The sequence below is a fragment of the Haemorhous mexicanus genome, chromosome 1 (genome assembly GCF_027477595.1).
Source record: "Haemorhous mexicanus isolate bHaeMex1 chromosome 1, bHaeMex1.pri, whole genome shotgun sequence".
NCBI lineage: Eukaryota > Metazoa > Chordata > Aves > Passeriformes > Fringillidae > Haemorhous > Haemorhous mexicanus.
The window spans coordinates 155,948,179-155,961,373 of NC_082341.1; the positions used below are offsets into that span (position 1 = coordinate 155,948,179).

The window sequence follows — 13,195 nt, forward strand, 5'->3', positions numbered from 1 at the left end:
AAAAGGTGGTAAAGAATTGAAACAAGGAAATAGCAGAGTCACTATCCCTGGAATTGATCAAAAAATGTGGATGTGGCACTTGAGGAGGACATGGTTTAGTGTTGAACGTGATGGTGGTGTTGTGTTGATGGTTGGACTTTCTGATCTTAAAAGTCTTTTCCAACCTGAATTATTTGAATATTCCTAAAGGAGCAAGCTTCTCTTCTTTCTGCAGCCAGTGATTTTTGTGATTATCCCCATTACTAATGCCAGCAAAAATCCCATCAGGGCTGGACCAATCATTCCTTTCCTGTAGGATGGAGGGATGAGCTTCATGGCATCTCTTCAGCAAAAGCTGTTCTTCTAGACATGGGGTTTGTGAAATTTTGTAGGAGGAAGAAGGAGGTGCAGATCAGAGTCTTTCCTGTAGGATGGGCTGCAGATGGACATCAGTTATTACCCTAAAAACTGGCTTAATCTTGGCCAGTCATCATTGTTGTAGTGCCTTGTGTAGGAGCAAACATCTGAGCTAGGAATGATCCAGTACATGTGGAAGATCCTTAATTAGCTGCAGGATCTCTGAGAGGGTTTTGGATGATGTGGGACAGTGGATGGGGAAGGCAGTGAGAGAACCTGAGGTCTTTTGAGGTGGAGTGATCTCAGGGAGGATGTGGAAGGGAGGGCAGCTGGGGTTGCAGTGTTGGGATTTAGGGATGCAGCCTGCTCATCTTTTAAAAACCAAACTCCATTCCCTTGATGGTTCAGGAATGAGTTACATGTTGGGCTTTCTTTGCTTTAATGGAGCTCCTCCCCCACTTTTATCCAGTTACCCATGAAAAGTCAGTGAAATGAGACCTACTTAAATCAAATGTCACAATCGATGCTCATCCCAGGCCCCCGTTTGTGTGATGTGAACTCAAATTGCCGTAAGGGGGGAGCAGGGAGAGGGAAAGGCTTGGGAAAGAGCTTGGAGAGAGCAAGCAAGAAGCCATCCATGGCTGAGTGTCTTGTGTTCCACAGTGCTTTTGTCCCAGCCATGCATCTCTGCACTGGGACAGGGTTGTCCACCAGGATTCTGCAAAGGGGACAGACAAAGCTGTGGCTTCCTCCAGGACGTTGCATCCATCCCTGCCACACCCTACCTGACTAAATCAGAGTCCTTTCCACATTTCAATTTATCAGGAGCAAAATATGCGGTATCAGCACTCACCCTGCCTGGATGATGTCCAAATTCAATTTTGTTTGATGGAAGACAAAATCAAAGCGTTGATATTTTCATTGAAATTTATGTTTACCTCATTCCTAAAAACATGCTTCTAACCTTGCATGAAGATTTGGCAAGAGTAAATTCTCAGGATGGGAGCACAGTCACAGGAGTTGATGTAAAAAATCAGTGACCCAAGTGTCTGTAAAAGCTTAGGGAAAGAATCCACAGGAAAGCTGAAACATCTCTTTCCTGAGCGTTTTGGGAATCTCAAAGCAGAGGGAGATGCAGGAGGGATTGGTGAGGCTCAGGTTTCTTGTCTGTAGCTGGTCTGCACCCAGTGAAGATCCCTCAGACCACCTGTACTCCTTTTGGTGCCAGCTGGGCACTCAAGCCATTGACTGTGTGTGACATCCCACCCTTAAGGGGAAGGAAGCACCCAACATTTTTGGTCAAAAGGAATGGCAGAAGTCAGAAGGGTCCCAAGTTTTATAAGTGAATTACGGGTGGAAATTGTTATGTTAGTTTCTGATCTGGTGCCAGCACATGGCAGTGGGTTTTGGATAAAGGGTTGGAGTGGAAGGGAAAAGGAGGTGAATTAAAGAGGGAGAGAGAGAAACAATGGAGAAGCAAGGAAAGGGAAAAAGAGAAATCACCAGTGCTGGCTCCAGTATTGATCCAGCTGATGGGGTGTCCTGGGGTGCCCATGAGCCCAGGGAGCACCTTTATATAGATCAGTTTCCTCTGCTTTGGAGATAAGTCTCTCTCTTCCCATGCAAATCAGTTGTCTGTTCTTCTAGACCTTTCTGGAAGTGGGTTGGAGCCTCCAGGGATCTTGGGTGGTCTTGATCCATCCTATAGTCCATGCCCAATTCTCAGCCTTATTCCCGTGCCTGTACTTTGCTGAGTTGTACTGATCTCCAGGTGCCAGAACAGGATTTTTTTTTCCCAGAAAGTGCTGCCTTACCTGTGCATGGCCCCTTCTCCAGCCACACCTTGTTCTTGCTCACTGTGTGTTATTACCAGCAATTCTTGGTTGGCCCCATGACCATCCATGTTTGAGACATTCACGTTAATCCCCTTCTTTTCTAGACTTCTACAATGTGTCACTAAATTTTGGAAGTTCTTGTTCCATCCTTCCCAACAGCTGCTGAGGGGTTCCTTGCAGTGGAGTGGTGAAAGTTTTGTTCCTCATTAATTCCCCTCAGCTGGGAGAGGTGTCCTTGTTCAAAATAAGCAAATCAGGAGGATTTTCCCAAACCCTCAAAAATTCAGGGACAATTCAGCTCTGACCTCTGTGTATCAGGGTTGTTCATCTCTTTTTGTGGAGTAACCCTGTAGTGACTGTGGGCCTTGAGTAAGTGGACACAGCTTTGGTTTGTCCATGTGCTGAGCTGGCCAGGCTGCATTCAAACCCAGCACTGAGCCCTGCCTGATGTATTTTACTTTGCAGAAGGCTCAGTAGCCTGGAACAGAGCTGCTGTAGCCTCAGCTCCGTGGCACCCCTCTGACTGGAGGTTCAGGCTGAGCAGCCTCATGCCTGCCAGAAAAACGGTGTAGCCAAGTCCTTAGAGGACTGCCTGTTTCATTCCCAAATTCATGCATAATTTACTTTTCTTTTTTTTATTTTCTCTCCTGCGCTAAGCCCTTGCTGTGTCAGAAGCCATCTCATCTCCATGAGTGAAGTGTGAGGTGCTGGTGCTGTGCCAATCTAATGACAACCTCGACTGGGCTCCCTGTCCTCTGCAAACAGTGTGACCCTAAACAGAGGGTTCTTGGGTGTCTGTTCTGTATGGGACTCTGCCTCTCTCTGCCTTCCTGCCAGCAGAGATCACTGATGTGGAAATAAGAAACGTGCCAGGGAGGGAAAAAATGCCTGCAGCAGGGAAAGCCAAGTGGGATTGAGCTCCTCGCTCTGAGCTGAGGACAGGGCGAGTTCAGTGATATCAGTGTGGCAGATGTTGGGTAGTTGCAGTCACCGGATGCAGAGAGCTCCATTAGAGAGGTTACAGCGTGAGTTTGCTCTTGATGTTGCAAGAGCTGATGTTCTTTTGTATTCAGTCAGAAAAAAGAGCCATTCCACACCAGGTTTTCCAGCCTGTGTGATCCCCTTCTCTGAAAAAATGCCTTGTGCAGTGGTGTAAGAGCAGTGAATTGATGGATGGTGGATCCCTGGGGAGGATACACATCTTGTTTTTTCTTCCCTTGCTTCATTTCATCCTTTTCCAGATGAATGTTTGTGGTTGGTGGAAAATTTTCACCTTCTTTTCATCCTCCACCCTTCATCACCGCCGTCCCAGAAGAGCTCGTTTGTAATTGTTCTGTTATTGCTTCATTAATTATCTTCCCACTTTCACACTGGATATGAAGAGCCTGATCCTCCTCTCATAACACCTTTCACATGCCTGCTTTCAGAATTGTTACCCAGGCTTGGCACTGGTTTGTGGGAGCAGGTCCAAAAAAAAAAAAAATTGCTGGGTCGAGGAGAAACAGATCCTGGTCTCCTTCCCTGTTTGTTTTTATGCACAGTGTGATGTGAAGGTCAGCTGAGTGGACACACCAACAAACAGGAGAGTTCTTGCCATGGAATTTTCATGGTAGAACTGGCTAAACTTATTTTTTAATGTCTCACTTTCTCTCTTTCAGAACATGGAAAAGGTGCTGGTCCCTTCTGTCACGTTAATTGTAGGCTGTGGAGTATCCTCGCTGACACTTTTGCTGTTGATTATCATTTATGTCTCTGTTTGGAGGTATGGCTTTCATTCTCTTCTCTTCTTTTTGGGGAAAGTAATTGTCTTTTGACCTACATGGATCCTGGAATGTTTGCTCTGTGGTTTTGGGTGCCTGGTGCTTGAGGAAGAACTGGGAATGAGTGGGCCCTGCAGAAAGTCATCCTGGTGGCTTAGCTGGCATTATTCTCTCCTTTCGGTGCCAGAGAAATTAGCAGAGTGAAATTAGTGCCATGCCCTCATGTAGGGACATTGTTCCATTTCCAAAAGCCTCGTGCTGGTTTTGATGCCTTTGTGTACCCCAGGAAACCTTGTCAGAGGCGAGGTGGACACACACGGCCTCTTGGCAGGCAGATGCTGCTGCAAGGGAATTCTTTGGGAACATCCAAACCTCTGTGACCTGCCATGAAAACATCTGGCCTGAAGAACTGACAGAACTTTTCAGGAGCTTAAGGACGTTAAACCTTAAATCATCTAAATAACTCCCCAACCTTTTAGCTGCTTTTTGCCTTCAGCTTCAGGTGCATATGGGATCCCTCAGTACATCCCATTGCTGACAGCTCCTGTACACAGGTCGGGTGGAACCTAAAATTGTGTCATTTATGGAGGCTGAAGGGATTTTGAAGCAAAGCTTTAATGAACAATTGGCCCATGCTCCTGTTGGATACATTCTGGTGACTCTAAGCTGGAGGACCGAGATGTGCAAGGGATTTTCTCCCTGTATTGCCTTGAACAAGGTCTGAGTTTATCCCGTGAGATCCATGTCTCTCCTAAATCCATGGCAAACACACTGAGACCTTCATGGCTCGAGGCCAAGCAAAGACAAATCAGAACCAGGTGAATGTCTGTGAAATCCTAATGGAGTGGCTGCAGGGAGTACAGTTGGGTATTATTGGTGATACTTTTGGGAGAAGGGATCAGTGTGAGGCTCTTATTTTGTGCAGTGCTTCTTCTCAGCAGGAAGGAAAGGGTAAATTCCATTTAGACGTTGAATTGAGATAACTTTTTTCTGCTCTTTGATAGAGGAAAGAAACAAGAGAGTAAAAACTGAGCAAAAATGCATCTTTTTTTTTGTTGATACTGTGACAGTGCATAGTGGCTGGTTAATTTTGGCAGCTGAAGACTGATCATGATAACATTTATCTAGAACTCAGGTTTTTCCGTGCCTGGGGTATCATTGGATGTGCTCAAGTCCTTGTCCTCTCCTGCTTTTCCTCAGGCTGGGCGGCACTGAGCAGCGCCGGTAGGTGACTTACTGGGGTCACTGGTGTCAGGATCAAGTGGAAAGTTAGGCTAGAAGATTAAAGAGCAAGAGTTCGAGCCTCACCCTCTCTTTCCTATCAGAAACAGGGTCAGGATCTGAAGCCCAAGCTCAGACATGAGGCTGAATCAGTCTGGAGCATGCCAGAGCCATTTGGAATAACATGATGTATTTTTTTCCAGGACTGTGCTCCCCCGCTACCCCTCCAATATTTACTGTTATTGAGGACAGTAAATTGCCTGACCTGTTTCAAATATGTTCTGTTTAATTTCTCATTCCACTCTTTGCCTTATGCCTATGGCCAAAACGATCAGCAGGAATGGGAGGACATGTTTAAGGGAGGCTTGAATGGGTATTTCTGAGCTAGCCAAGGATGGACATGCATTTCCAAGTGATCCTGAGACCAGCTTTATCTTGACTGAAGGGCTCTCTATCCAGAGTCTCTCTGTGTAAATATTTGTAAAGCATGATCGAGTGATCTCTAGAATTTCTCTCTGGTGCGCTGAGTTTGTTCCATTTCTTCTCTGTAGATCATGTTTTCATGTTTTCCAAACTTCACAGCATTCCCGTGGCTGAGCCCTGAGCGCTCTGTGTGTCCTTTTTATTTTAGGCATAGCTGCTGGACGTGAATGTGCTTTCCTATTAATGGTCTCAGGAACTTTGTATTCAACATTATCTCCTGGCTCCCACTTTGTTTTGCCCTAAATGTTGTACATTCTGATAGACAGCAGCTGGAGGAGTGCTTAGAAATGGAATCAGCAGTATTATTGTCTCTAAAACACAGGAGCAGCATCAAAGTGGTCCTTTTCCACCATGCTGGAGAGAAACTCCTCATGTCCTGGCTGCCTGATCTTGTGTGGAGAGCACTCACCAGAGCTCAGCTGTTTTGTGGAGCTTTGGCCGGAAAATTTCCCATTCAGAACTCTGGACAAAGGCATCTGGAGCATGCATCCATAGACCCAGCTTGAGTATGAAACACTTCTGATGAATAAGCTCGCTGAGGCTGACAATCTGGAAGCTTTCCCAGAATTTTGCCCAGCTAGGGTTTGTTAGTGTAAATGGGAACCAGAAAAGAAGGGAGGGCGAGAAAGAGGGAGAGGAACACGGTGAAGAAAAGAGGAGCAAAAGTAACAGGGAGGTGATCCCAGCTTCGGGCTACATATCAGGGAGGAAATGAATTTCCCCTCCACTCCCCATTCAAAACCCCCAAATAAAGGCTGCTCCTTGGTGGCACCTACTCAGCCACTGGCATGAATGGCACGAGCTTTTTTGAGGCAAGAGATCACTTCAGGCACGGCCAACTTGGCACAGCCCCCATGGAAACTGGAAGTTGTTTCTGTTTGATGGCTGTTGGTGGCCTGTTGGTGGCCTCACTCCAGTTCCCAGCAGACAGATGGCTGCAAAAATCCCTGCTGCAGATGGTGCATCTCTGGTCTTATTAGCAGGCTCGACAGAGGGGTCAGTGACACAGTGGGCCACAGAAGTGGAGTGACCTTGTTCTGTCTCTGCACTGCCTGTCCTGGGTCACAGCTGGAGGCACAATCTGTGTGTGGGCCACGTGCTCCGCCACCCGTGTGGGAAAAGAGGGGGAATTGAGGGAAAAAAATTGAAAACTGGCATGGAAATGAAAAAACTGGGGGGAAAAGCCAACCACTCAGGGGTCAGAGCAGGTGAAATGACACCTGTTTTCAGGCAGCTCCTTGACACACTGGCATTTCAGGAGTGCCCCGATGTTTTCCATCCCTGAACTCGTTGCAGCTCTACAGCCTCTGGAGTCAGTGACCTTTCCATAGCACAGGATCGATCCCTGCTATCGAGCAGCTCATCCACCAGCCCATCAGCATGTGGGGCAGGGCAGAGCTCTGTCCCTGGCAGCAGCTGGGTGAGTGCTGCATCACTGCAAGAGGACAGCCCCAGCTTTTCCCACTCCTGAGGATTGATTGAGTGGCTGTCAATGAGCTCTCGAGGGGCTGTTAAGGCTTGCTTTAAACCCAGGAGCTCTGCCTGTGCTGAGGATGCTGAGGCACTCCTGGCCCTGGTGGGAGGTGGCAGGGATGAGTAAGTGGCTGTGTGGAGAGGGATGTGTGTACACACGGTGAGAAAGCAGCGGTGACTCAGTGTTTGTGGAGAGGAGAGGAGCCTAATGGGGGCAGAGAAACAGACTGTGGGCTTTTCCCACCTTTTCCATCTGTCTCAGCTGGTGCAGGGCTTCACACAACAAGTGGGGATCCTCGCTGGTGACCAGTGACAGGACCTGAGGGAATGGCTGGAGCTGTGTCAGGAGGGTTGGGTTGGGTATCAGGAAATAATTCAGACGGTGGTTTAGCACTGAAACAGGCTCCCCTGGGAATGGTCACAGCACCAAATATGCCAGAGCTCAAGGAGTGTTTGGACACATACTCAGGCACAGGGTGGGATTGTTGGGGTGTCCTGTGCAGGGCCAGGAGTTGGACTTGCTGATCCTTGTGGGTCCCTTCCAGCTCAGGATATCCTGTGATTGTGGGACAGAGGCTGGAGCAGAAGTTCCTTAAATTAGCAGTGGGTTTTCCCCAGTTTTGTGGCTGAGTACAGCCTATTTTGACAAGTAGACAGAATCCATGTATCAGTAGAGGGGTAGCAATGCAGCACCCTGGAGTAGCTCTGTCTTTGCTGCAGATGTTTTTTTGGGCAAAACCCATCAAGTTCTTTGTTTTTTTCCCTCCCTCTGATACAAATTCCTGAGTTCTTTGGCCAGAGGGTCTGGAGAGGAATGGTGATTTCTTTCTGTGGAGCATCCTGTGTTGGAGAAGAGGAAATGGAAGGAAAAAAAGCAAGCGTAGCAGGAGGTCTTCTTAGCATTCTGACTGAGCAGAAACTTAACAAGGAAGTGCTTGGAATCCAGGTCAGGCTACCAAGGAGGACTCTGGAAGAATTGCCCAGGAATGCAGGATTGAATCAGAATGGTCAGAGCTCAGTTGAGTTTGAAAGTGGTCAGGGATGTGAAAGGCATCAGGAATGGGTTCTGGAGGTATGTCAGCACCAAAGGATTTCCCAGGAAATGGTGTTGAGTGGGACAAGCAGCCTAGTGGATGAGGAAGTTGAAAAGGTGAAGGTACCCAGTGCCTTTTTGCCATGTTCTGCTGGCAAGGCTGGCTCCCAGGCACGCAAATTCCTCCACAGAGGCAGAATCCAGGGGAGAAAATGCTCCCCACTGCCAAGGAGAAGAGAGACAAGGACTGTTTAAGGTATCTGGGTGTTTGCAGATCCATGGGATGCTTTGAGGGAGAGGTTTGGCGTGACTGTGGAGCCACTCTCTGTCACCTGGGGAGCTTCCTGAAGGCTGGAAGAAGGCAAATGTTACTCCCACCTTTAGAAAGGGCAAGGAGGAGGATCCAGAGAACAACTGTCCAGTCAGCCTACACATCCCCTGGGATGATTAAAGAGCAAGTAGCTCTAAAGGTTATTTCCAGGCAAAATGATGGACAGGGAAGTAATTGGGAATAGGCAGTGAGGATTTGTGGAGAACAGGTTGTGCCTGGCTGCCCTGTTTTCCTTTTGGGATGGGATGACTGCTTATATGGACAGTGGGGAGAAGCAGCTGGTGTGGATTTTGACATTACCAAGGCCATTAACACAGTCTCCAAATGCATTTTTGCATCCAGTTCATGGAATTATGCACTGGTTTGGTGTCTTTATATCTGGATGAAATTCCTGCAGGATTTGAGGGTAGTGGTCAAAGGTTTGAGGCCTAATCAAGGGCTGGCCAGGGTTGGTAGAGTGGCCAACATTGTTTAATGTCTTCTTTAACAACCTGGACACTCCTGGGGCCACACCTGGAAAAGGTGCCCAGTGCTGGATCCCCCCAACAGCAGAGATACCAGCACATCCCATCAAGTCCAGTGGATGCTGAGGGAGCTGGAGAACGCCAGAGGAGGCAAAGGGAACAAACTTTGAGAAGAGGAGGCTGTTAAAGAGCAGTCATGGAGAAGCCAAACAACTTTCAGAGGTAGACAGGGAAAGGTCTAGAGGCACCAGCTGCAGCAGGAAAAGACCCAGCTGGATATAAAGCAAAATAATCTTTCATCAGGAGAGCAGTTAAGTTAAGCAGTTTAGTGCTGTAATAAGTCAGCCAAGAGAGGTGGTGGCATTCCTGTTCCTGGTGATTTTCAAATCTCAGTCAGATGAGACCCTGAGAAACTTGATCTGACTTTGAAATCAGTCCTTTTTTTTTGGGCATAGCATTGGACTAGGAACTTGAGAGGTTTTTTTTTTTCTTTTTCCCAACCTAAATTATTCTGATTCTTTTCATTGCCAACCCACATCTTGTTCTTTGGAAGTTCAGGGATCAAGAGAACAAGATAAATTCTCAGGGTGTGAAGGGAAGCAGGGAAAAAGGGGAGTTGGTTTAAGGGGGCTTAAGGGGGAAAAAGTCTTAAAACAATTAGATTATCCCCCCTTACATTAAAATGCAGATTTATGATCAACTAATTTCTTACCTTTTTCTGACCAGTGGAGACTTCAGAAGTTCATGCTAATAGCAGTGGGATCATAGTGTTGCTACACAGATTTCTTACATTTCCTTCCCATCAGGACAGAGTCCAAATCTCTGTTTCTGCCCCATAGAAGCTCCTGACTGGAGATTTGAGGTTTTACTTCACACAATCAAGGCATGAAAACATTGAGGTCTCCAGTGACAAATGGAGCAGGGTTCAGGTGGTGCCCAGCACTATATGGAGCCCAGTGAAATCAGGAAATTTGGGCTCAGCTTGGCTGTGGAAGGAACCAGAAGCTCATTTTGCAGCCTGTCAACCCAGTTTCTTACTGAGGAGGGATCCTAGATTTTGCAGCCTGTTTTGGGGCTGGGAGTGTTTCAGGGAGAACTTCCTATAAATCAGATTTCCAACAGATTAAGTAGGAGTTCATGCTACCTTTGTTGGTTTTTTTTTTTTTTTTTTTGCATCCAGGAAAGCATATCTTCATCATACATATTTGTCTGAAGGTAGAGCTCAAGGGGAAGTTGAAAAATCAAAGTTTTACAGCCTTCATTAGGTCTAAAGCACAGATTTACCCTTGGCAGAACACACACGTGCAGTAAACCCATCCTGCCCTCCTCATCAGAAGCTCAAAACTCTGCAGCCAAGGCACGACCAACTCACTCTCGCTAAAATTAATTAATGAAATTAAATTCCCAACATAAATAGTTGATGTGCTGGAATATAGGAAATAATCCTGCATTAGCCTCCAGGGATGAGCTGGTTGATTAATACATCTGTTTCTAATTTATATAAGCATCAGCATCTCCTCTTCACTCATCTGGCATTCAGGCAGGGCACTTGCAGCATCTTTGAGATAATTCACGTGTGAACGTTGGTGTGGTCAGATCTTGAGTCAGTCCTTGAGGACTTGCACCTTTACAGTTCCCTTTTCGTTTTATCAGGTACATAAAAGTGCCTTCAAAGAAATTTCCCTCCCTGGCCAGTGGTTTGAATTAGTTGTGGTGCAGTTACCTCGGCAGCGAGCCTGGGGCTGTGCTGCAAATCAGAAATGACAAATAGCTGGCTCCTGCAAGGTGCTGAAGGCAACAGCTCCCTAACTGCTGTCCCTGATGTCCCAAACTCACAGCTGCAGTTACGTATTTGGCCTAGTTTGGAGAAGTAGTACCAAAAAAAAAAAAAAAAAAAAAAAAAAAAAAAAAAAAAAAAAAGCCCAAAATGCTTCTCAATGCTTCTCACCCCAGGAGGGGTTGTTAGGCTGAAGGAAGTGGAATGCTGAATCACACACACTTTGTTGTCAAGGTGCATGTGTTTGTAATCTGCTTCCATTGCCAGCATGCCTGTGGCTCTTGGTTGGGAATCTTTTCCATGTGTTGCCTGTTTGTTTTCTTTCAAGCTCCTTTTCAAGCCCCCGTTTCAAGTAGGCAGAGCTGAAGAAGATTTGCAGCACTCTACTGTCTTTAGGAGGGGCTCAGACTAGGCTGGCCTCTCGTTTGTTGGCTCCTAACTCCAGCATTGGTGGGGATGATGGAGACATCTTCTCCCCCTCCCTTCCCACCTCGTTCTTGTCTGTCTAGCACATAAAATCTTCAGGAAATTGGCAATTCTGTAGAGCCTGGCCTGGATTGCTGCTTTCCAGAGGTCACCCAGGGCAGGCTGTGACAGGGTGGGTCTCCCTCCCCTCTTCTCTCGCTGCAGGTACATCCGCTCGGAGCGCTCCGTCATCCTCATCAACTTCTGCCTCTCCATCATCTCCTCCAACGCCCTCATCCTCATCGGACAGACCCAGACCCGGAATAAGGTAAGGGATCCATTGGGGCTTTGTTTATTTGTTTGCTTTCCCCCTGATTTAGCACTGAAATGATCCATTCAGGCAGCGCTTCCTCATTTTTCCTCCATCTGTTAATTAGCGACATGTCAAAGACACGGCTAAATGGCAGATTTCAATTTTCTCTCTCGCTCTCTCTTTGATAATTTGTCAGCATCCTCAGGGCTTTGATTAAAACCAATGTGATATTTTTGAATATCTGCCTAGAGTAGCTGGCACATGGCACGGTGAAGAAGCGTGGTGATTTGCAAGGCTTTAACCATTTTATTTTCAAAAAAATTACAAAGGCAGATTGAGAAAAGGCTTTAAAAAAAGCCCCAAACAAACAACCTCTCAGCTTTACATTTATTTCTCCAGCAGTTTTTATACTCTGAGCGGAAAGTACTTGGCAGATGTTAATGAACACAGGCACAAAACTGTCCAACCTTTTTTGGGGATGGGAAGCATTGCCAGATGCGCTGTGAGCACTGCAGGGCCTCGAGGGACTCGGAGCAGATCCCAGAGTGACTCCAGCAGCCCAGGCAAGACCCAGTGTGGTTTTCCAAGCCATGAGCACTGGTTGCTCTCTTCCCACAGACCCAGCTGGAGAGGCATGTGTTGCCTCCATTATTTTTTTCCAGCTCAAGCACTTTCAGCTTCCCTGTTGATGTCTGGCATGACAAATCACAGCTCACCATTAGTATTTTCCTCTTGTAAATTTTCCCCTCTTCCCAAATGCTCTGACCATCAAAACTCTGTTAAGCCAAAAAACGTGAGTCAAGATGCCTCCTCCACTCTTTCTGCTGCCAAAATCACAATCAGAAATCAAAAATCAGTTATTGCTTAACAGGAACCAGTGACCAGCTGGGATTTTTGAGCCCCTGCTTTGGCAGCATGAGCGTGGTGTCACTGTTGGAAGCATATCGGGAATAAAATCTTTCCTGTAAGGGTGGTGAGGCACTGGAACAGGTTGTCCAGAGAAATTGTGGGTGCCCCAACACTGGAAGTGTTCAAGGCAAGGTTAGACAGAGCTTTGAGCAAGAGAAAATCTTCCTGCCCATGGCAGGGGGTTGGAATGAGATGGTTTTTAAGGTCCCTCCCAAAACTCAAGCCATCCATGATTTTATGATTCCTGCACAGAAGGTGAAGGATTTAGTGAATCAGGGAGGCATTTCCATGGAAGGCCCTTTGGATTAGGGTTAGGTTGTTTTAGGAAAAGCCTTCCAGCTGCTGGAGCCCTGTGTGTGCAGAGAAGTGTGGAATCAAGCAGCCAGCTCTGCTGCTGCCACAAAGTGCCCTTCAGAAACTCCCTTCCCCAAAAAGAGTTATCTTCCATGGTTGGCAGGAGGTGGAGAGAGGAAGACCCAAGCCCCTGCTTTCCTTGGTTGTGTTTTCTGCCACACCAAATGTGTGCTGGGAGCTTCTTTCCATGGGATGAAGCACTGAGGGATGCTCAACAGGAAAAACCACGGCTGGACCTCCTCTTTGGTGGTTCTTCTTCACCTCAGGACAGGAGCTGGATGTGTTCCTCCTCTCCCACCTCCTCCAGAGCACAGTTATGAACCCAGGTTCTCCCTGGTGGATTTTTTGTCCCGTGACTCTGGGAGTTCACTGTGGGAGCTGTTGGTGGGGATTCGAAGCTCCTGGCAGTGATGGCAGGAGGCAGATTAGCTCTTTGCACATCCATATGCATGAAACCCCAGAAATAGAAAGGTTATTCTTGGATTTCCTCTCAGCCATCTA

The 13,195-nt window shown here is 47.1% G+C and overlaps 1 protein-coding gene across 1 annotated transcript in view; it reads left to right on the forward strand.

Annotated features, from left to right (window-relative positions):
• Nucleotides 1-13,195, forward strand: part of ADGRB1 (adhesion G protein-coupled receptor B1) — a 203,952-nt gene that overhangs the window by 132,442 nt on the left and 58,315 nt on the right. Inside the window, 2 exon segments of the mRNA XM_059867849.1 lie at nt 3,830-3,933; nt 11,344-11,446. Coding sequence (XP_059723832.1) covers nt 3,830-3,933; nt 11,344-11,446 — 207 coding nt within the window.